Source organism: Sapajus apella, unplaced genomic scaffold (genome assembly GCF_009761245.1).
Source record: "Sapajus apella isolate SASKATOON/1434 unplaced genomic scaffold, GSC_monkey_1.0 scaffold185, whole genome shotgun sequence".
Taxonomy (NCBI): Eukaryota; Metazoa; Chordata; class Mammalia; order Primates; family Cebidae; genus Sapajus; species Sapajus apella.
This window is the reverse complement of record NW_022437125.1, coordinates 832797-854043: the sequence shown is the minus strand read 5'-3', so window position 1 is coordinate 854043 and position 21247 is coordinate 832797. Positions and strand designations below refer to the sequence as shown.

Below are 21247 nucleotides of genomic sequence, written 5' to 3'. Positions count from 1 at the left end.
GTGAGATCTCGGCTCACTGCAACCTCCCTCCACCTCCTGAGTTCAACTGATTTTCCTTCCTCAGCCTCCCGAATAGCTGAGATTACAGGTGCGTGTCACCACCCCTGGGTAATTTTTATGTTTTTTTAGTAGCGACATGTTGGCCAGGCTGGTCTCGAACTCCTGACTGCAGATGATCTCCCTGCTTTGGCCTCCCAAAGTGCTGGGAATACGGGCGTGAGCCACCACGCCCGGTCAAAAAACAGCAATTCTGAATAAAGTGTGGACTCTAGCTTAATAATAATCCATACTGGTTCATTAATTGGGATGTAAGTAATGCATAATGTAAGATATTAAAGATAGGATGAACTCTCTAAGGGGTTTATGGAACCCTTCGTTTTTTTTTTTTTTTTTTGAGGAGTCTTGCTCTGTCACTCAGGCTGGAGTGCAGTAGCATGATCTCGGCTCACTGCAACCTCCACCTCCCGGGTTCAAGCGATTCTCCTGCCTCAGCCTCCTGAGTAGCTGGGACTATAGGTATGCACCACCACGCCCAGCCAATTTTTGTATTTTTAGTAGAGATGGGGTTTCACCATGTTGGCCAGGATGGTCTTGATCTCTTGACCTTGTGATCCACCGCCTTGGCTTCCCAAAGTGCCAAACTACAGGCATGAGCCTCTGTGCCCGGCCACCCTTTGTTTTTTATTTATTTTTATTTTTGCAATCTTTCTGCAAATTTAAAACTGGCCAGGCACGGTGGCACACGTCTGTAATCCCAGCTCTTTCAGAGGCTGAGGTGGAGGATGGCTTAGCCCAGGAGACGGAGGTTGCAGTGAGCTGAGATCTCGGCACTGCACTTCACCTGGGTGACAGAGCTCAGACCCTGTCCCCAAAAATTTTTTTAAAGGGTAAATTGCCTAAGGGGCTTATGCCCTTTCTTTCTTCTTTGCAATTTTTCTGCAAATTTAAAACTGTCCTAAAAGACAAAGTTGGGTAAAACACAAAAATGGGCAGGGCTTGGTGGCTCGCGCCTGTAATACCAACACTTTGGGAGGCTAAGACAGGAGGACTGTTTTGAGTCTAGGCAGCCTGGGCAACATGAGAAGATCCTGTCTCTTAAAAAAAAAAATACCAAAGAAACAAAAAGGTAAAAATTTAAGATTTAAAGAGCAACGTTCCACCTATTTTTGCAAGGTTGATCTGCTTCCTGATATGAATGCAGAACAGTGTTTACAGAGATTAAAGAAGCTTCTCTTGTTTTGTATTAAAATATTTATATTAATCATTCAAACTTCATTTTATACAACGAATGCATACACCGCTGGGGGAGTGTCTGACTGATGCGTGGACGGCGGGCGGGGATGTCTGCAGCTATGAGTTGGGAGGCCTCGGGGAGGCCATGGTACTTCCTCACCTGGGCTGACCACTGTGTGTTCATTCCCAGAGGAAGAGCTGGACACAGTCAGTCCTGGGGGGATGGCACATGGGAGAGAGTGGCCTGCAGACGTGGGGCACGGCCCCTGTAAGGGCTTCCCCAGGAGATGGGGCCTCTCTAGGCCTTGCAGCTGAGTTTGCTCACCCTGAACAAGCCTTCCAGTCCTGGCCGTTGGTGTACGGTGGCTATGGTGTGTGTGGGGGGTGTGTTTGTGTGCGCGCGCGCGCGTGCGTGTAAACATGTGTGTGTGCGCGCGTGCGCGTGTGTGTAAACGTGTGTGTGTGTGTGTAAACATTGTGTGTGTGTGTGTGTGTGTGTGTAGAGATGGTGTGTGGTGTGTGCGTGCGCGCGCGCGTGTGTGTGTGTAGACATCCGCACTGTCCCCTCTCTGGAACCCGCCCATGCCCTGTCCCGCCCGCGCACAGCCCGCGCCTAGGCAGCGGGCATGTCAGCCTTGCTGAGCGCGATGGCCAGTTCCAGGTCCTCCTGCTCCTGCCGCCGCAGCCGAGCCAGCCTCTCCTGTTCCGCCTTCTCGCTCTCCCGCTTGGCCCACGCCAGCTGCTGCTCCTCATTGCCAAACTGCAAAGGAAAAACGGACAGTGGGTGATGTGGTCCTGGGGCTATGACCTGTAGGCTGGAGGGAGGCAGGGAAAGTGTGGGAGGGGACAGGGAATGTGTGGGAGGGGGTAAGGGCCTGCCCACCGCCCTGCGCGGAGGATCCGATGTGTAAGGGGAAGTGTCTTGGCTGGGTCCAGTGAGTGTGAGAGCCTGGCTCAGGCCCCCCATCTGGAAGGCAGAGCGGATGGAGTGCATGTGATTAAGTGTGACCTCTGGGCCTGAGAGAAACCAGTCACCCAGCCCCACGCAGAGAAGTGAGGATGAACCCTTGATGCTGGTGGCCGAGAGGTGCAGAGACGGGGAAGCTCGAGCATGCACAGCTCTGAAGCCCCGCAGTGCAGATTAATTCTGCAGTCTGGGAGTGCAGCACTTCGGAGGACCCCAAGACCCTCTGAGGGTCATTTTCTATCACAACGTGGAGAAAAGCCGTGGCAGTAACGCTGCCATTTAGCCAAATCTTTATTCTTGGGCTATTTTTCCAAAATGTTCAGTTAAAATAAAAACTTAAAAAAGGGAGAAAACCATCTTGATGCTGAGATAGGCAATTTCAAACGATCCAAAATACGTTAGTTATGAAAAGAAAAGCCACATCCCACAAGCTCCTCCCCTAGGGTGGGTCCCTGTGTCCTGGACTTCCCTGAGAGGTCGCTGGCATCATCGGCCCCCTCAGGAAAGCTGCTGCCACTTAGACTGAAAGGATTCCCTTGCGAACATCTCACTGCGACGCACTGCCTCTGACCAGCTCTCTGCTCAACGCTGGAGTAACACCAACGATAACACATGCGGTGGCTCTTCCCAAGGCACCCTTGGGAGCAGAGATATACAAACAATCCCAGTATGATCTGGGACCCAGGCTCTCGAGGAGGCTCCTGCAGGTTCCCCGGAGCGCAGGGAAGGAGGCACACAGAAACGCTCACGGCTCTCCACCACACATAGCACTAGGTCCGTGTGACAACCGGGAGGTGGGCCTGCTGTCATGTCATCCCTCTGACAGCTGGGGACACTCAGGCCAGGGAAGGGGTGGCTCACACTCTATAGACTTTTTCCCCCACGCCGTGGCAGGTCATGGGGCTTGGCTAGCAGCTGAAGCTGACAGGGAGGATGCGTCCTTGTGGGGTTCTGGGTGTGAGGCCCAGTGCCCGACCTTGGGGTCGCCAGGACGAAGCACGGAGTGGGATAAGCCAGACTGACAGGCTTGTGGGCCTCAGAAAGGAGCTGGGATTTCCCCATGGAGGCTCCGTGGGTGAGTGAGTTGGGTGATCGGATTGGCAGTGTCTGGACGTTTCACGGCATCATGGTGGCATGAGCAAGGGGCAGGAGAGACGAGGGCCAGATGGCAGGGCTGGAGGGGCTGGGCCGGGCGCAGCAGTGGGTGGATGCAAGGAACCTGGTTGGGAGGAGGACGCAGAGCCATGGTGGCCTCCCTCTAGCTGGCCTCAGGACCCAGATCGGGGGGCAGGTGGAGTGTTGGTATCAAGAAAAGATGTCTCTGGGAGGAAGGGCTGAGTCTTGACTTCTTAGAGGCGCTACCCAGCTAAACACTTAGCGGTCTGACGAGTCTCCAGATCAAACTCCCTCCTGCCACTGTGTCACTGCCATGGGCACAAATAAGCATTTCCCCTACCTCCCGCCCCACTTTGGGGAATTTTCCAACACCTCACGGGGAGAAAAACAAGGAAAAAACAACAAGTGCAGGCGGAGATTATTCCATGGTGCTGCTGACAACGGTGGGAGGGAGATGGCGCTGCTGACGCGGACCTCAGCCTCCACCAGTCTTGAGGGCGGGGTGGGCGGGAGCTCACGGTAATGTTCACCCGGATCCAAATCAAAGTCAGGCCTGCTGGGTCCAAACCATAGGCCCCACCCCCGCTGCCTTCTCTGGCGCCACTGAGCCCCCATGTCGCAGAGTGTCACTGAAGCGCCTTCTGCTTGCAGGGTCTGTGTTTCCAAATGAAAGATATCAGTAGGAAGGTTCCCAACGTCTTCAGAGTACACTGGTTCAAGGTCAGCTCCCGAATCCATGCTGGAGACTTGTATTGGTGAGGTCTGCGGGCACTTAGGAGGCAGGATGGGCTGTGAGGTCGGGGAGAGCGCTCCAGAAAGGGGGCTCCGAGGCGGATCCCTCTGTGTCTACTGTCTTAGCCCTTGGTGGGGCCACCTTCCAGTTCTTGGACCTGGGTGGGTCACGTGGGCCACCGTTTGGCTGCCTGTAGGTGTGGCCACTGCAAAACCAATAGCAGCTGGGATTCAAACCAGCTCTGATGTTTGCTTCCCTCTGGCACTACCATGGAACTGAGACACCGCAGGGGCGGGACACTGCCCTTCCGAGAGATTCGGCCCTCACGAGGCCTGCCTGCTCAGGGTGCATGGTAAATGGTTCATTCTGGCAGCCTCTTGGAAATCCACAGTTCAGACAGCTCGGCACGCTGGGTGATAGGACGGCCTGGGAGGCACCTGGCACCCGTCCTCACTAGGAACAGACACCTGCTCTCCAAGGCGTCTGATGGCACTTCCACCACACCGTGCGCAGGACACATCTAACCACCTCCCATTCATTCACTTGTTCTGACATTGAAATTGCATCCAACTCCTTCAATAATTCAAAGCATGGCTTAGCTGATCTGATATTTGCATTGCTCTTAATGCGAACTTCCAAAAGAACCATTCTGCTAACCTAGAAATGCCACTTCCTAATGAACACGTTTGCCTGAGACAGACAGGCCTGCTTTTAAAGAAATACCAGAGAGGGAAGCAGTTTCCCGGGAACCGCCACAAGCACAAATAATCCACTGATGGAAATTCGGGGCTTGTAAATTAGAGGGTTCTGGAGAGGCACAGCCAGGGCACCTCCTCCCCAAGTGAGGTGCGGGTGACCTGGCCCCCCCGACTGCCAACATGGACAGGGCTGCCCCTGCACAGGTGAAAACGCAGCCTGGACATCAGTCTCAAAACATCCGCACTGAAAGTCATGCTGCCAATCTGCCGGGCAGTCAGAGCCCTCTTGGCATTTGCTCAGGGAAGTGGAAATATTCAAACCAGAGGAAGCAGCTGTACCCTCTACTAAGTTAGCACAAATATTCCAGATCCAGTGAACCCAGAAACCACCAGCTGATCAGTGGAGCCCCCTGAATGCCATAAACATGGAGAGACATCTCGAGTACCCAGAGGAGGGCTGGTCATGGATGATTTTAAACAATGATTCGACCCAAGGAGACAAACACAAACAATTAAGGGTCCTGTCCTCACCCCGTTCCTTCCGAGTGGCTGAAGTGCACGATCTAATAATTTCCTCTGGAAAAAACGGTATTTGCAGTGGGAAAAGTGATTTTAAACAGAAAACAGGCCAGGCGCAGGGGCTCATGCCTGTAATCCTAACACTTTGGGAGGCCAAGGCAGGAGGACTGTTTGAGCCCAGAGTCCAAAGCCCACCCTGGGTAATAAAGTGAGATCTTGTCTCTACAAGAACATTTTAAAATTAGCCAGATGCAGCTGGGCGCGGTGGCGCGTGCCTGAAGTCCCAACTACTTGGGAGACTGAGGTGGGAGGACTGCTTGAGCCCAGGAGTTCTGGGCTGTAATGCGCATGCTGATCGGGTGTCCGCACTAAGTTCGGCATCAATATGGTGACCTCCTGGGAGCGGGGGACCATCAGGTTGCCTAAGGAGGGGTGAACTGGCCTAGGTCAAAACTCCCGTGATCAGTAGTAGAATCACGCCTGTGAATAGCCACTGTACTCCAGCCTGGGCAAGAACCCGTCTCTTAAAAAAATAAAATAAATAAAGTAAAATAAAATTAGCCAGATGCAGTGGTGCACACCTGAGGTCCCAGCTACATGGGAGGCTGAGGTGGGATGATTGCTTGAGCCTGGGAGGTCAAGGCTGCAGTGAAGCCGTGATGGCACCACTGCACTCCAGCCTGGGTGACAGGGCAAGACCCACCTCTGAAAATGTAAAAACCAGGCCGGGTACAGTGGTTCACGCCTGAAATCCTAGCACTTTGGGAGGCTGAGGCGGATGGATCATGAGGTCAGGAGTTCGAGACCAGCCTGGCCAACATGGTGAAGCCCCATCTCTACTAAAAATATAAAAATTAGCTGAGTGTGGTGGCAGGCACCTGTAGTCCCAGCTACTCGGGAGGCTGAAGCAGGAGAATCGCTTGAACCCAGAAAGTGGAGGTTGCGGTGAGCCGCGATCGTGCCACTGCACTCCAGCCTGGACAAGAACAAGACTCTGTCTCAAAAAAAAAAAAAAAAAAAGGGAGGAGAAAAAGAAAAAGAAAATGTAAAAACAAAAAAAATAGGGGGGAAAAAAGAAAACCAAAAAACCGCAGGGCTGCACCCAGGCTTGGGTGGAATTTTATTTCCTACCTGGAGATGAGGGTGGTAAAATGGCTGGCACTGTTTCAAAACTGAAGTTAACAATTGTTCTGGAACAACCAGAAAGGTTAAGCCAAATGATACCTTGAAACCTTGGGTGGTTTTTCTTTTTATGTTTTAGAAAAAACGAGCCCGTTGGGGGTTAGGATCACAGGAAACAGAACTATGAATTTCAGAAAGAGAACAGTCATTTCTTCAAGCTGCCGTTCACCCCTCTTACCTAACTCTTCCCTACCCAAGACAGAGTACCTGAGTCATGTGTGAAGAGTTCTGTTTGTTTTTTTTTTAATCAGCATTTAATATTTTTCCACCAGAAAATAAATGAAGGGCTATTCAAGAAACTCTAGATAAAGCAGGTTTTGTTTCTGGCTTTTATTAACAACGTCACCATTTTGCATACATTCCCAATGCACATCTAGGGTCAATAAAAATCAAACTCACTGCAGTTGTAAAATATTTATGGGTCACCAGAGCCAGAAACAGGTCAGGGTTGGCCGGGCCTGGTGGCTGTAATCCCAGAATTATGGGAGGCCGAGGTCAGCGGATCACCTGAGATCAAGAGATTGAGACCATCCCGGCCAACATGATGAAACCCTATCTCTACTAAAATTTAAAAAATTAGCTGGGCGTGGTGGCACATGCCTATAGTCCCAGCTACTCGGGAGGCTGAGGCAAGAGAAACGCCTGAACCAAGGAGGCGGAGATTACAGTGAGCTGAGATCGTGCCACTGCACTCCAGCCTGGGTGACAGAGAGAGACTCCGTTTCAAAAACAAAAACAAAGCAAGTCAGGGTCTTAGGGGATTGAAATAAGCCACACGAGCCAGTCATGTGTAATACCAGCACTTTGGAAGGGCAAGGTGGGGTGATCACTTGAGGCCAGGGGTTCTAGACCAGCCCAGGCAACAAAGCAAGACCTCAACTCTACAAAAAAAATAAAATAAAAAATTAGTCTGGCATGGTGTTGCACACCTGTAGCCCCAGCTACTCAGGAGGCTGAGACGGGAGGATCGCTTGAGGTTATAAGTGAGCTATGATCGTGCCACTGCAGTCCAGCCTGGGCAACACAGCAAGACCCTGTGACTGAAATAAGTAATTGATAAATAAGCCATAGGATAGATGTGCATGGTAGAGGTCATCAAGATGGCTCAGAAACAAATCAGGTGCTTTCTGTGCATTGATACAGCAGGGCTTGTGTTCAAAGAGATATCCCAGGAGTTAGGGCCTCTATAAATAACATGCCTCACACCTAATGATGAAGGAACTCACAAGCTCGAAGGAAGAAAGTGGGTGCGTAACACACAGTGAAGCCAATCTGGGAAGACGACACCTGAAGCTCTCAGAGAACAAGATTTCGTACATTAAGGAAGCTACGGAAAACTCCTTGAAGCCGCTTATAATCTGGAATATTTTTCACCCAGAGAAAAACAAAGCCAGGCTTTCAAAATCCCGGGATTTCCTTCTCAAAAGGCACTTAACTTTGCTAAATGGCTTTTTTGAGCTCTTTCTGTCTTAGCTTTCAGAGTGGTTGTTCTAGACTGCATTTCTTTTTTCACTGGAGCTGGTAACTGAAATTAACAAGCTTAAAAAAAAATCAAATTGCTCTTCCCTGCTGTGATCTGCCTGAAGTCCTTCAATTTGTATTTCAAAATGTGTTCAAAACACATTGAGCTGGACTGTGAGAACTTGTGCACGAAGGACTTTTTTGGGGGACGGCAGAACCCTAACGTCACTTTTGCAATCTTCTTTTCATACTTCGGAAGTGTTTAACATCTTGGCTTCCAAAAATCAGTGAACACAACAGCCTCGGTGCGACAGAAATAATACAAAGAATCTACCGGGAAGGACAGACACGTCGCGCCTCCCTGCTGGAAGAATACCATGCCTTTATGATGGAGCATCCAAACCGCGGCTGTTTTTCTTTTTTTTTATTGAGAAACTGTTCTTCTTACAGAAGTGGCAGTGTGGAATAAATAACTCAAGGGACAGAGAGTGTGAGGTACCATGAGGCTAGAGAAGCTGGGAGGTTTGCCTTTAAAAGAAGACAAAAACCCCAGGAACGCTGCGAGCGGAGGGTTGGAGGGGGGCCCAGCGGGGAGAGAACTCAACTTACAGAGGTGAAGTCTGCAAAGCCCGTGGCAGCGGCCTTAGAAGGTTTAGCTGCAGAGGAGGGGACAAATGGGTCTTTTCCACTAAACGGGTCCCCAAACCCCTTTTTACTTTGGAACGGGTCGCCGCTGTCAGGCCCAAGTGGCTGGAATGGATCAGGGGCCTCGGGAAAGTCTGCGGAACCAAGCTGGCTTACAGGTGTACTTTTACCTGGAAAGTTCAGGAGAAAAAAAGGAGAAAGAAAGAAATATGAGTTACTCACCCGGACAGAGCAGAATGCTGGTGGGCGCAGCCTCTCTGGGAAGAGCTTGGAACGCGGCTAACAGATGGGACGGGGGAACCCTGGGGAATCCCAGTTTTAATCAGCTTTATCCCAGGGGCTTAACAGGTTGTGAACAACACAGGAAAAACAATTCAGATGACTCCCAAACACAACACACACAGAGCAGCTCAAACGTGAGTCATCCTCAAACAGTTTGCATGCACGTACGTTTCGAACAGATTCATTGTAGCATGGCGACACGTTTATTAACATGCTGTTTTTCAAAATCATGGCTGAGCAGAAAAATACACTGCAAGCTTCTAACAGTTTAAAAAAAAAGGGGGGGGGAGTTACTTGCAAATGAAAAGGAGAGATCAGTTTCATAACGTGGTATGGTTATGAGGCGCGTTAGTTATGAAGGTCTGCATACAGCTCTGCCACGCTGGGGTTTAAGTTCTTTTTTTTGAGACAGAATCTCTCTCTGTCGCCTAGGCTGGAGTGCAGTGGTGCAATCATGGTTCACTGTGGCCTTGGCCCCCAGGGTTCAAGCGGTCCTCCCACCTCGGCCTCCTACAGGCATGAGCCACCATGCCTAATTGTTATATTTTTTTTGTAGAGACAGGGTTTTGCCATGTTTCCCAGGCTAGCCTCAAACTCCTGGCCTCAAGCAATCTGCCTGCCTGTCTCCCAAAGTGCTTGAGCCACTGTGCTTGGCCTTAAGTTCTTTTTTAGCCCCCACTTCTGCCCTTCTGGTGTCGGTGGCTCCAAGGGGCAGGGTTTGTCTGGGCCTTTCTGGGCTTCTGCCAAGCAGGGAACTCCAGGTTGCCCAGGTCCCAGCAAGGCATATCTTGACAGGGAGGAGAGAGAGAAGTGTTCAGAAGTGGAGGAAAAGGAAAAGGCATGAGGGATGTGGCCTGAGGACGCATGGCTTTTCCCAATGCATCCTGCCAATGTACCAGAACATTCCACCAAGAAGCAGAGGCCTGTCAAGATCTGCTTGGCGATGGAAGATCCCACCTGAGGGATCTTCCAGCATCTGCAGTTTTGCAGGCCAGCCAGGCTGACTCCATACTCCTGTCTGATACCCCTCTATTTGCCCAATGAGGGCCCTGGGTGGTCGCGGAAGACATTCACTGTGGTCCATGCAGCACCCTAGACTGGAGGCTCAATAATACGTAACACGATTCCGATGTATTAACTCAGGAAGTTTCGAAGCTAATGTTTAGAAAGAAACCAAGAACCACCTGCCCCTCCAGGGCTGGCCCTGGACCTCTGGCTGCACCTCCAGAGAGCACTCTGGCCCCCAGCCGCACCTTCCCCGCGCACCACCTGAGCCCAGGACAACTGCCTTCCTCCTCCAGCAGGACGAGCTCATGCAGGCCAGCCTCAGTCCCTCTCCACGCCCAGATCTAAAGCCGTTCCCTCTGCTCCCCCAGCAGATCAACCACCCCAGGCCTCATTTTTGAGACTCCAGGTGTCCCTGTGGGCTCTGGGGCCACAGCCCGCATCTGCCACCTTTAGCTCTGGGCCTTGACAAGGGTAACTTACTCCTCCCAGCTGGACTTGGTGTCCTTATCTGTGAAGTGGAAATGAGGAGAAGGGTGCCAAACAAGTGACATTCCTGGGACCCTAGGGGTCTGCTCCCACCCAGTGTCCTGCACCGCCATGCCCAATGTGGCCCAGTGAGAACCTGGCCTGTCGCCCTGCTTCTGGAAACGGAAGCTCACTTGTCTCTCAACGGGCAGTTCTGCATCAGCTGGAGCTGGTGGGTCAGCATACGGACAGCTGCTTTCTGTTCGAGTATTCAAGGAAAAACAGCCTTCCTTCCCAAGGTTTGCACAGGACTTGGGAGACAAACCCCTGCAGCCTGCCTGCCTGCCTCCGCCTGTCCCCATGAGGTTCCACCAGGGTCGCCGTGGCATCCTTGGCTGACCTCTGGCCACCGGCTGCGGGAGACTTTTCCAGACTCTCCGTCTGTGCGAGTCCATCTAAGAGGCTTCTCCTCGGGGTGGGAGGGCGAGCTGTCCTGGGCTCTATTAGGACTCCCACTCTCACTTTCTATGAGAAAGGTGGGAGTGAGAGACCTGGCATCAGTGTCCCCCTGTGGCCTCAAATCAACTCACGGTCAGCCCCAAGGTCCAGTTAGCAAAAGGGGCCCTGGGATCCAGAAGGGGTCCACACAGACCACCTTTGCCAAACCTGTGGACAAGCCATGCTGGAGACCCTTCCCCAGAGGGGAAGTGCCTGCCCTCTCAGGGCAGTCTCCACTCCCGGGCTTTCTAGGGGTCTCGCTTCTCTATCCACAGGTGTCCCTCCCACCGTCAGCTCTACTGCAGCCTCCTCCTCCCTGACCCCCACCTCCCTGGGGCTGCAGAGAGCAGGGTGATCTGGTCCAGGCCGCTGGTTCCGCTGGCCTTGAAGAACTACCTCCCACTCTAACCTCGAGGCCGCCTCCCCCACAGGCCCATTCCTAGGCATGAGCCAAGGGGAAGCCAAGGCCTCACTGTTGGGTCTCCTGGAGGTGCCTGACCCCTTTCCTCTCCAAAGGGAGGGGCAGGCAGCTCTGGTGGGAGGGGTCAAGTGAGGCTTGCCTGTGAATCCCAGGCTGTCCACTGGGGAGCAGAGGGGGCTCCCTGGGGCTCCTGAGCAGGATGGAGGGTGGGCAAGGGCCCCTCACCTCCCCCCTCCTGCCCCTCGAAGCCTCGTATCCCTACTGGCTACCCACCAATTCGGCTCCCTTCCCTGTGAGCCAAACCCACCCAGCAAAGTGGCCTCTTAGCACAGATGGGTCCCAGCACCCTGCCCAGGCTTCTTGAAAGCTTCTCCCTGCTTGGGGATGACACCCCAGCCTCGTCTACGTGGCACTTCCTTCCCCAGGAACCCCCAAACCCAGAGCTTCTTTCCTGGGTATGCCTCGTCCATCTGCCAGGAAGGCACTCCCAGCTGGAAGGCCATCACAGCGGCCTTCTCAGGGAAGAAACTGCAGCCCCTTCCCCATCATGCCTGCATTCAGCTCTGCAGCCCAGACCTGGGGCTGGGAGTGGCCCTGGAAGACGGTGGGGGGCATGGCACCCCCCCCTCCGCCGGCCTTGCACCAGCTGTTCTCAGCCTCAGTTTCCTAATCTAAGCAAAGGGCTGTGTCCCAACAATCGTCCATATATATGTTCAAGTCTTAACCCCTGTGCCTCAGAATATGACTGTACTTGAAGACAGAATATTTAAATGGGTAACAGAGTTAAAATGAAGTCAAAGGGTCAATGACTGTCCTCACCAAAAGAGTTCAGGACACAGACCTACACACACAGAAACAGCCATGTGAAGACGCGCCAAGCCAAGGAGAGGCCTCAGATGAAACCAACCCCCCACTGACGCCTTGATCTTAGACTCTGAGTCTCTAGAACTGTGAGATAATCAGTGTATGCTGTTTAGGATGAGATGGAGCAGATGTGAGCAGGGGGCCACCAAGGCCACAGGCAGGGGCGCCCTGGGGAACAGTGAGGTAGTGTCCTGCACCCCAGCCTGTGGGTTTGCAGGGGGTAGCCACAGTGACCTCCGCCAGTCTCTTGAGCCCCTGCCTGCCTCTGCCCAGCCTCTCCCTCCATGGGGAAGTCCCCCCTCCCTCAGGGTCCGCCACCACTCTGTCTGCTTCTCGTGGCAATGGCCTCTGCACGGCCGAGGCTCAGCTCTGTGAATGCTGTGCCCAGTACACCACAAACACCAGCCAATACCGTCCCACGTCCCTGGTGCTCTCTAGCCCAGAGCTCAGCACACAGTGGGCTTCAGGAGGTCCTGGTGAACCAGGTGTCGCCCATTACAGATTCCACAGGTCTCCAGGGACCTGGGGCCCTTTGGAGAAACACCCTGGGGAGCAGAAAGGGAATAAAGGCATCTGCCTTCCTGGTTTGCAGGAAAGAGCAATGTTACTGTACATGCTTGGGTATTTTAGTTTTTCCTCGAATACCTACATGATACATGATATGGACCAAATGGCCAGATTCTAGCAGAGGACACAGGAAGTGTTTCCAGGGCAGAAGCTCCAAGTCCCAGGACCCAGTGTAGCCCCCAGGACCTGCAGCAAGTCCAGGGTGGACACTGCTTGCTTTCTCGAGGCAGTTCCTGTTACAGGAACGATCGCCTGAGGCAGACCTGCAAGTATCTGGGGGGGAAGTGGTGTGTAGGGGAAGGACGCCCCAGCCAGGCCCCCAAGAGCGACCGCCAAATACAGAAGGTTCAGATAATCAGTCGCTTTTCAGTGGCTTTTCTTCTTTAGTTCAATAAAGATCTTCCTCCTTTGGTTTGGGGGGTTTAAAAAAAATGGCTTTTGGGAGGAGTGGTTAAGAATCCCGCCTGCTACCATTTCAAGCTGAGGTTTCTGACGCGCAGAGAGATGGTCGGAGAGATGAAATGCTTCGTTCACACCAACACATGCCTGGGCCTGGTTTTGCTCTGTTGCCGAAACCATTGTTATTTAGAAGTCATGACTATGGTAATATGAAACCAGGGCACAGCAACTGCTGGCTTCTTGTTTTCAGAAGGAAAAAAGAAAAAAAAAACAACGGTTTTTTTCTTGGTTGTGTTTGTGCTTTGGGTTGAGGCGATTTTGGACCTGACACGTGCGAGGCCGGCCAGTGCCCGGTCCGGCTTTTGACCTTGCGGGTGACTGGAGGCTTTGGGCAAAGAAAGGCACGGGCATCACCACGGGGCCACGGCCCTCGGCCCAAACTTCCCACTTTTGCACAGCGATTTATTTTTAGCGGCTATTTTTCAGACTTTGTAGGTCTAGTTCCTGCTTTTATGTAACCACTTCTGCTAACTCCTTAATCGTTTTTTCCGATTTTCTGAGGTGTAGCTTATCACAAACATGACAAAGTAACTTTAATCTGCCTTCAGGCCCTGAAGCAAACTCTGCTGCAATGCACCCACGCCACGGTTTTATACTTTTTCGTGGCTCCAGAAAACATGAGTAAGGAGAGGGCTTTACTGATGCGTGTTTCAGAAAAGGGGTCAGCAATCATGAAAACAAAGCCCAAAAGTTGGTATAGAAATGTCTGAAAATGATGGCATCAAACCAGGTGCCAGGATGACGCCTGGTACCAGGTAACAGGATGATGCCTGGTAACCGGTTTGATGCCATCATTCCTAGAGATCGGTGACGGGAACCGGGGCCCACAGCAGATGAGAGTGAATAAAGATAAATGAAATTAAAAGACCCTCTTGGGGATGCTGACTGCCTACCACAGGGAGACTTTATTAACAGGGGGCAAGGGATACAAGATTGAAGAAAAGGCAAAATAGAACTTATTTTCAAACCACAGCAGTTTCAACAGTTACCCAAGCGGTATACCGAAACCACACACAGGACTGACTTTAGCAAAAACAATATGAACCAAATGGTTTACCACAGTGTGTGCTGTTAAAAAAAAAAAAAAAACTTGGTGGCCGGCTCCACCCTGATAGAAATTTCTTTAATTCTCCTATTTCTCAAGCTTCCTCTCGAAGCGGCGCACGTCCCTAGCAGCCGGGATCGGGGCTGTGAGGGGCCGGCTCTGGGGCACTATCGTTCTTGGTCAGCAAAGGTTTTCAAGATTCTGACTTTTCTATCTCGCTTTGCAGGAAGCCCTCCGCTTCAAGCATCCTCAAGAGCTGGGTGCAAACAACAACAACAATGGGATAGAAATATACACTCTTGCAAACCCTAAAAATGGTGAATGCTATAAAAACCTTGGGAGAAAAACTCTCTTGGTTTAAATTTTTTGCTTAGGAAGAGAAAAAGAATTTTGGATAATATAAGGTCTCAATCAGTCTGATTAGGAAAAATATTAGAAATAAATGAGAGAGAGAGAGTGTGTGTGTGCGTGTGTGTGTGTGTGTGTGTGTGTGTGTGTGTGTTTCATCCTGACTAGGTTCTATTTACACAGTTCAGTAGTTCAGTGCTGTACTTGGAAAACGCGGTTCTGTAGATGAGAGGTAAATATAAAAACAAAACAAAACAAAAAAATACAAAACAAGAGTTTGTGGTCAGGGCAGCTGCCCACGTTTGCTATTATCCTATGCAACACCGAACGCTCACACAACTGTCACTCATCCTACACAACAGTGGACACACACACACAACCATCATTGATCCTACACAACAGGACACACATACACACACAAATATCATGGATCCTACACAACAGGGGACACACATATACAAGCATCATTGATCCTACACAACAGGAGATGCCCACACAATTGTCATTCATCCTGCACAACATGGATGCCCACACAACTCTCATTCATCCTACACAACAGAATATGCCCACACAACTGTCATTCATCCTGCACAACATGAACACCCACACAACTCTCATCATCCTATACAACAAGAGAGGCCCACACAACTGTCATTCATCCTGCACAGCATGGACACTCACACAACTCTCATCATCCTACTCAACAGGAGAGGCCCACACAACTCTTTCACCCTATACAACAGAGGATGCCCACACAATTGTCATTTATCCTGCAGAACACAGACACCCACACAACTGTCATTCACCCTACACAACAGGTGATCCCACACATTTCTCGTTCATCCTGCAAAACATGCACACCCACAAAACTGTCATTCATTCCACACAACAGGTGATCCCACACAACCACCATTCACCCTACATAACACAGATGCCCACACAACGGTCATTCACCCTACACAACAGAGACCCATGCAACTATCATTCACTCTACTCAACAGGTGATCCCACACAACCATCATTCACCCTACATAACACAGATGCCCACACAACGGTCATTCACCCTACATAACAGAGACCCACGCAACTGTCATTCACCCTACACAACAGGTGATCCCACACAACTGTCACTCATCCTACACAACACAGATGCCCATACAACTGCCAGGCTTCTGAGAGTCACATTGCATAGGAGAGCAGTAGCCTGGGAGGGCACCACTCCAGCCGAGCTCATTTTTTTTTTTTTTTTTTTTTTTTTTTGAGACGGAGTTTCGCTCTTGTTACCCAGGCTGGAGTGCAATGGCGCGATCTCGGCTCACCGCAACCTCCGCCTCCTGGGTTCAAGCCATTTTCCTGCCTCAGCCTCCTGAGTAGCTGGGATTACAGGCACGCGCCACCATGCCCAGCTAATTTTTTGTAGTTTTTGGTAGAGACGGGGTTTCACTATGTTGACCAGGATGGTCTCGATCTCTTGACCTCGTGATCCACCCGCCTCGGCCTCCCAAAGTGCTGGGATTACAAGCGTGAGCCACCGCGCCCGGCCAGCCGAGCTCATTAAAGGCCACTGACATATATCTTGTTCCTCATTCCCCATCCTGCCAGCAAGAAAGCTTAGCTGCGGGGAGAAGGGAGAAAGAGAGAAAACAGCATAGTTCTAAAATTCATCATCGCTCAGGGACTCGTCTTGAAAAAGAGTGCTTTTCCCCACCACACATCGACGTCTTCCTCTGGCTCCCATCTAAGGTGCGTGAGGGGAGTTCGTTTTTCTACAATGCAACACATGGGACCACATAAGGGACCTGCAGCTGGGAATCCTGCAGGCGCCAGCCCCACTCGCACTCTGCCTCAGATCAAAGCTGTGTCGAGCAGCACAGCCCCGGGAGATAAGAATCTGAGGTCCCCGCGATCGCAGCGTTGAGATTTTCCACTAAAAATATTTACCGAATTTTAAGAAAATCTGCTTCGTGTATTGAAGGGAACAGGATGAGGTTTGGTTCTGCATTGTTGAGAAAAGCTGAACAAATATTTACTATGAGCCACTGCTGGCCGCTGTGCTCTCCTGCCCGGGGAGGTGCGTGAGGTGGGCAGGGGGCTGCCGAGCCCGATGGCTGTGGCCTCATCCTGCCATTAAATGAAAAAGAAGAAAGGGGGATAACAGTGCTGTGCTTTGGGGCTCCTCAAAAAGCAAATATCATTTGAAGTGAGAAATAACCATTTTCTAGACGTTACCACAGAATGCGCCCATGACATTTACATAAAACCTGCCAGGCTGCACCAGCCCTGGAAGAAAATAAAAGGTGTGTGTGTGTGTGTGTGTGTGTGTAGGGTGGGGTACATGATCTGGCAATGAATTTACAAATCACAAGCCAGTCTTCACGACAAAAATAATACAGACTGGCAGGTGTCACAATTCTCGTTTTTTTGAAAAATTGAATTTGTTCTCTGGCAGACACCTTTGACATACTCTGCATGAACACCCTGAGTGTCAGCCCCATCCTCTGGGAGGATTTCTAGGGGAGATGCTATCTATATCTGAGCCAGGCGTGCATGAGCCTGATGGGGAAAGGGGGCCCAGCTTTGTTCCTCCCTACAGAGATTGCCAACGTCGCAGATGCCACCTCTGCAAAGGGCAGGGAGGCACCTTGCCCAAATTTAACAAAATCCCTGAGAATGCCATGCAGGCGTCTGAGAGCTGGTTAGGGGTCATGCGTGCACCAGAGCAGACGGACCCAAAAGAGCCCCTAGGAGGGGAGGAAGTGAAGCGAAGAGCCCACCGGGAGCCCCCATGGCGGGGGACACTTGGGAAGGTGTCAGGTCTGGGGAGGGGCTGCCACTCCTGCTCTCTTTATGGCCAGATCCCCCATCATCCGCCTCCGTGTGCTGTTTTGCAGTTAGCAGTGGCAGGCGCGGGGAGCTGACTCAGGGCTTTGAATGGGAGAGATGAAAGACAGGGGCCATATCCACCCCACCAGAAAAGCAGGGAGGAGGTGCTTGGAGCTGCAGCCGGAGCCCCCTTCTGAGGCATCTGCACCGGCCCTCACCTCCCTTAGGTGGAGCCTCCGCCAAGCGAGGGGTTGGGGCGTTCTGGAGGCAGGTACACCCGACATCCCCAGGGCAGCGGCTCCCGTTCGTTCACACCTATACTCAGATGTTGGGGCGGAAGCCCAGCCCCTCTGCCCCTTCACCCCACCCTGCAGCCCCCTAGGCCCCCTGCTGGGACCCCAGGCTCCAGCATTTGCACCCCACTGAACGCCAGTGATAACCGAGTCACACGACACCCACTCTATCCGCCTCTTCGGGTACAGAAGGGTGGGTGTGTGCCCAGGTAGGCAAATGCTTCTATTTTCAAACTCAGTGGTCTTTACAGAACAGAAAGTGCTCCAAACTGCCTGCCGTCAGTTTAAACGTATGAGGCTGACATTCCTCCCTCTCAGAGTGGGACCCTTCCTTGGCATCGTCAGGGGGTCCCTCGCAGCCTTATGACAGACCATCCAGAGGGCTCAGACGTAAGCCCTGAAGCTTCCTTGACCACAACAGTGCTGGGGGCTGGGGGCTGGGGGCTGGGGGTGTGGGCAGGAAAGAGGGACTCCACCAGGTTGGGCATTTCAGGCTCCTTAGGACCCCCTCCCAATCCTGACTGGCAGGCAAGTGCCGGAATTTTCCAGGTCCCTCGAGATGGTGGAACCACTTGTCCCATTCTAGAACTTCACATGTACCCAGCGGATTATCTCTTTGAGATCATCGTGGGAACGGAATTAAAGTAAAGTTCAAGGCTGAGGTGCTAACCGCACGGTTCAAATGGAGATGCCATTTTTAAAGTGGATCTTGTGCAATCAACAAAAAGTTTTGGGACCCACATGGGCACATGACGGGGCGAGGTCACTGACCACCCTGGTTTCGATATTGGCCTGGCATTTCAGAGGAACGGGGAAGCTGGTGGCACTAAGGACCTCAGGGCTTCCTCGGAGGCTGCATCCTGTGTGACATCCCCCGCAGGGCAATCAAGAACCCATGGCCACCCCGGGTGGACGACACACACGGGTGCGGGGAGGGGCTTGTTTGCAAGGGGAAGAATGACTTTTGTCTTCTTCTCTTGATGACAGAGCTGTTTGAATCAAACAGGACAGCCACTGGTTAAACTGGATCTCATGTCATTTAGGGAAAAGCTGCTGTCAGTGCGACTGTGGGGAGTGGGTGAAAAGACATCATGCTCAGCCCCAACACCCAGGTGGCTTTGCTTAGGAGGTGAAAAGGTCATTAGCAGTAATAAAATAATCATTAAATTGGGGAGAGGTTAAAGGTGACTGGCTGGTTAGCGGTGGAGGTGCGCTGGCTGGTGTCACCAGGCGCTGCAGGCAGGAACCGCAATGCAGGGGCGCACTGGCAGGAAGTGGCAAGGGTGGGGCCGGTCGCAGGATCCCACTATCACAGCGGGGCTGAGGCCCAATCACTGACACCCACACAGCCATTTCCTGCACTTAAAAAAAATCTGTTTCTCTCTTTGCAAATCAACAACTTTTACCTAGAAACTCTTCAGCGGTGAGCTCTGACTGATCTTGATCTCCGGTCCGTTGCAGAAAATACACCATTGTTTACCTGGGGGAGGTGTGTGCGGCGGCTAACTTTAACCTAACTCTAACTGACAGGTTTCGGCGGCCTGCCGGGTCTGTGCTGCATCTGCCTGAAAGAAACCAGTTTCTTCTGCCCCAAACAGACACCTGCTGGTTATTTAACATCTTGATGATACACCTCTCTAGAAAAGATCTCCAGGCAAGGAGAAGTCAGTGCCCACACCAAAGCTCCATTCGTGCCCTAGGGGATGACCCTTGGTGGTCCCCCAGAGTAAGCTTTCTGGCTTAGATGGGAAGAGAACTGAATATGTGGCCTTGAAAGATGGCCAACCGTGGGCTACTCGGGTGTATGCCATGACCGGAACTCTCCCTCGAGGAGCCGCTGCAGGTTCCCAGGCAGAGGAGTCCACCTGTGACTGCCAGGTCAACATCTGTCTGCCCGTGCACCCACACCGTGTGCTGGCCGCACCAAATGTCAATTTCACCTCAATTGAGCTTTAAACAAAGCAAAACAAGCAGCTCCCATGGAACTTGAAAACTGCAGCCTCTAGAAGACAAGAGAGCACCGAAACCCACACATGACTCAGATCCAAACTCGCATTTGGTCCCATACGAGCGACGACCCACAGAGGACCCTGGAGCCCTCTTTGAAGTTCAACTCCCTGCATACTGACATTTTTTAACGAAAAAGATTTCCATTAAACTGTGACCTCACCGGGAGAAAAGGACATCATGAATGACTCCCTGAATGTGTGCAGCCACCTCGGGCCCAACCTCTGTCTTTCCTGGAAAAGGTGCCCTTGGCAGAATCCTATGTTCTGGTCCCTGTGTCCCAGGGTGGGGAAGGGGGCTACGGACCACACACAGCACGTTGCTGTGCAAGGCGCTTCACCCACACACCACCTGCCAGGCCCGAGTGGGTCCGTGGTCAGGCAGGGAAACAGGCTCAGGGAGGTTAAGCGACCCACCCAGGGCCTCCCTTTCCTCCAACGTCCAGAAACCAGCCTGATCAAGCGGTCGCCTGGATTCTAGCCGCACTGGTCACCCAGAGGACAGAAGGAATTGGCCTCAGGTTCTCCTGTCCTGGCCTCACATGTCAGAGCCACTTCTTGGCACAGGGGCCTAGCAGGGTTCTAGAAACCTCTGGGAGCCCTGGGACAGACAAGTCCAGGATGGGAGTAGGGGGCATCAGAATATACCATGTGCCAGGCGGAGAGATGACAGAAAAGCTTCTTCCTTAATTGTGATTTCCACGAGTGCAGGCGTCACGCTGTGTGCACGGTTTGTAAGAAAACTCTGATCGCTGGACAGTCTATTGGTCCTTCAGTCTGTCAGTCAGTCTATCTCTACCAGCTCACGGCTCAACTGCCAGGCCCACAGGGGATCCCACCCACCTCATCTTCCTCCTCACTCAGCCACGCTGGGACCCACACGTCTCGCGCAAAGTCCCAGCATCTGGAAGGCCCTGGAGTGACCAGGGTAAGGCGGCCATCACTGTGGGCTGGCCACATGGTCTCCTTGTGCGGAAAAAGGCTGGGGTGGCAAGAAAGGCAGAAAGGTTTTGTTTTGTTTTAAGAAAACAAAGTCCAGCAGTTTGAAAATGTTGGACTTTAAGCTTTCTTTAAAAAATAATTCAGATTAATTTCACTATTTCCTGTCTTAAAGAAGCCAAGAAAACATGGGATCTGCCCTGTGTCTTCCTAGCCAACTTTCACCCGACACTCATCTGCTGACCGCTCTTGCTGATAACCAGAGGCCTCCTGGGCTGCAGGTGGGTCTGTGCCGTGTGGCCAGGAACTGGGAAGGGAATTGTGCAGAGCTGGGTTCTGATTCCCTTGACCAGAGAACCAGGGTAGGGCAGGCAGCTTCCTTTGCAATCCCCCAAAGAGCCAAACACTTCTCCCCAACAGGTGACTCATCAAAAGGTCAACCGCTGGGTCAACTGCGATGTGTGGATTGTTAGAGGTTAGTACGGAATCACAGCACAAACACTGCTGCACGCGCAAACGGCAATCACCACGCAGTCTGTACCTACCACCCAGCAGTGTGTACAATGCAGAATTTTTCTGTTCAGCCATTGCTTCTGGGTAAAAGAATCAAACGAGAAATATTTAGACCTCCACACAGATGTGCAGCTGCTCTGGATTTAAGATGTTGTGCATGCA

General features: G+C 51.9%; 1 protein-coding gene across 10 annotated transcripts in view; it reads right to left on the bottom strand.

The window, feature by feature from the left end:
* Nucleotides 1-1725: 1725 nt before the first annotated feature.
* EPS15L1 (epidermal growth factor receptor pathway substrate 15 like 1) overlaps nucleotides 1726-21247 on the bottom strand; it is a 119356-nt gene continuing 99834 nt past the window's right edge. For 3 of the 10 annotated variants that reach the window (XM_032268682.1, XM_032268687.1, XM_032268686.1), the window contains 3 exons: nucleotides 21118-21165; nucleotides 8519-8724; nucleotides 1727-1993 (listed from right to left, as the gene is read on the bottom strand). In XM_032268682.1, coding sequence (XP_032124573.1) covers nucleotides 1847-1993; nucleotides 8519-8724; nucleotides 21118-21165 — 401 coding nt within the window. In that variant the 3' untranslated portion in view covers nucleotides 1727-1846. Of the gene's footprint in view, nucleotides 1994-8316; nucleotides 8725-21117; nucleotides 21166-21247 lie in introns of those variants that run through there. The other 7 variants (XM_032268683.1, XM_032268685.1, XM_032268684.1 and 4 more) reach the window with 6 other exon arrangements.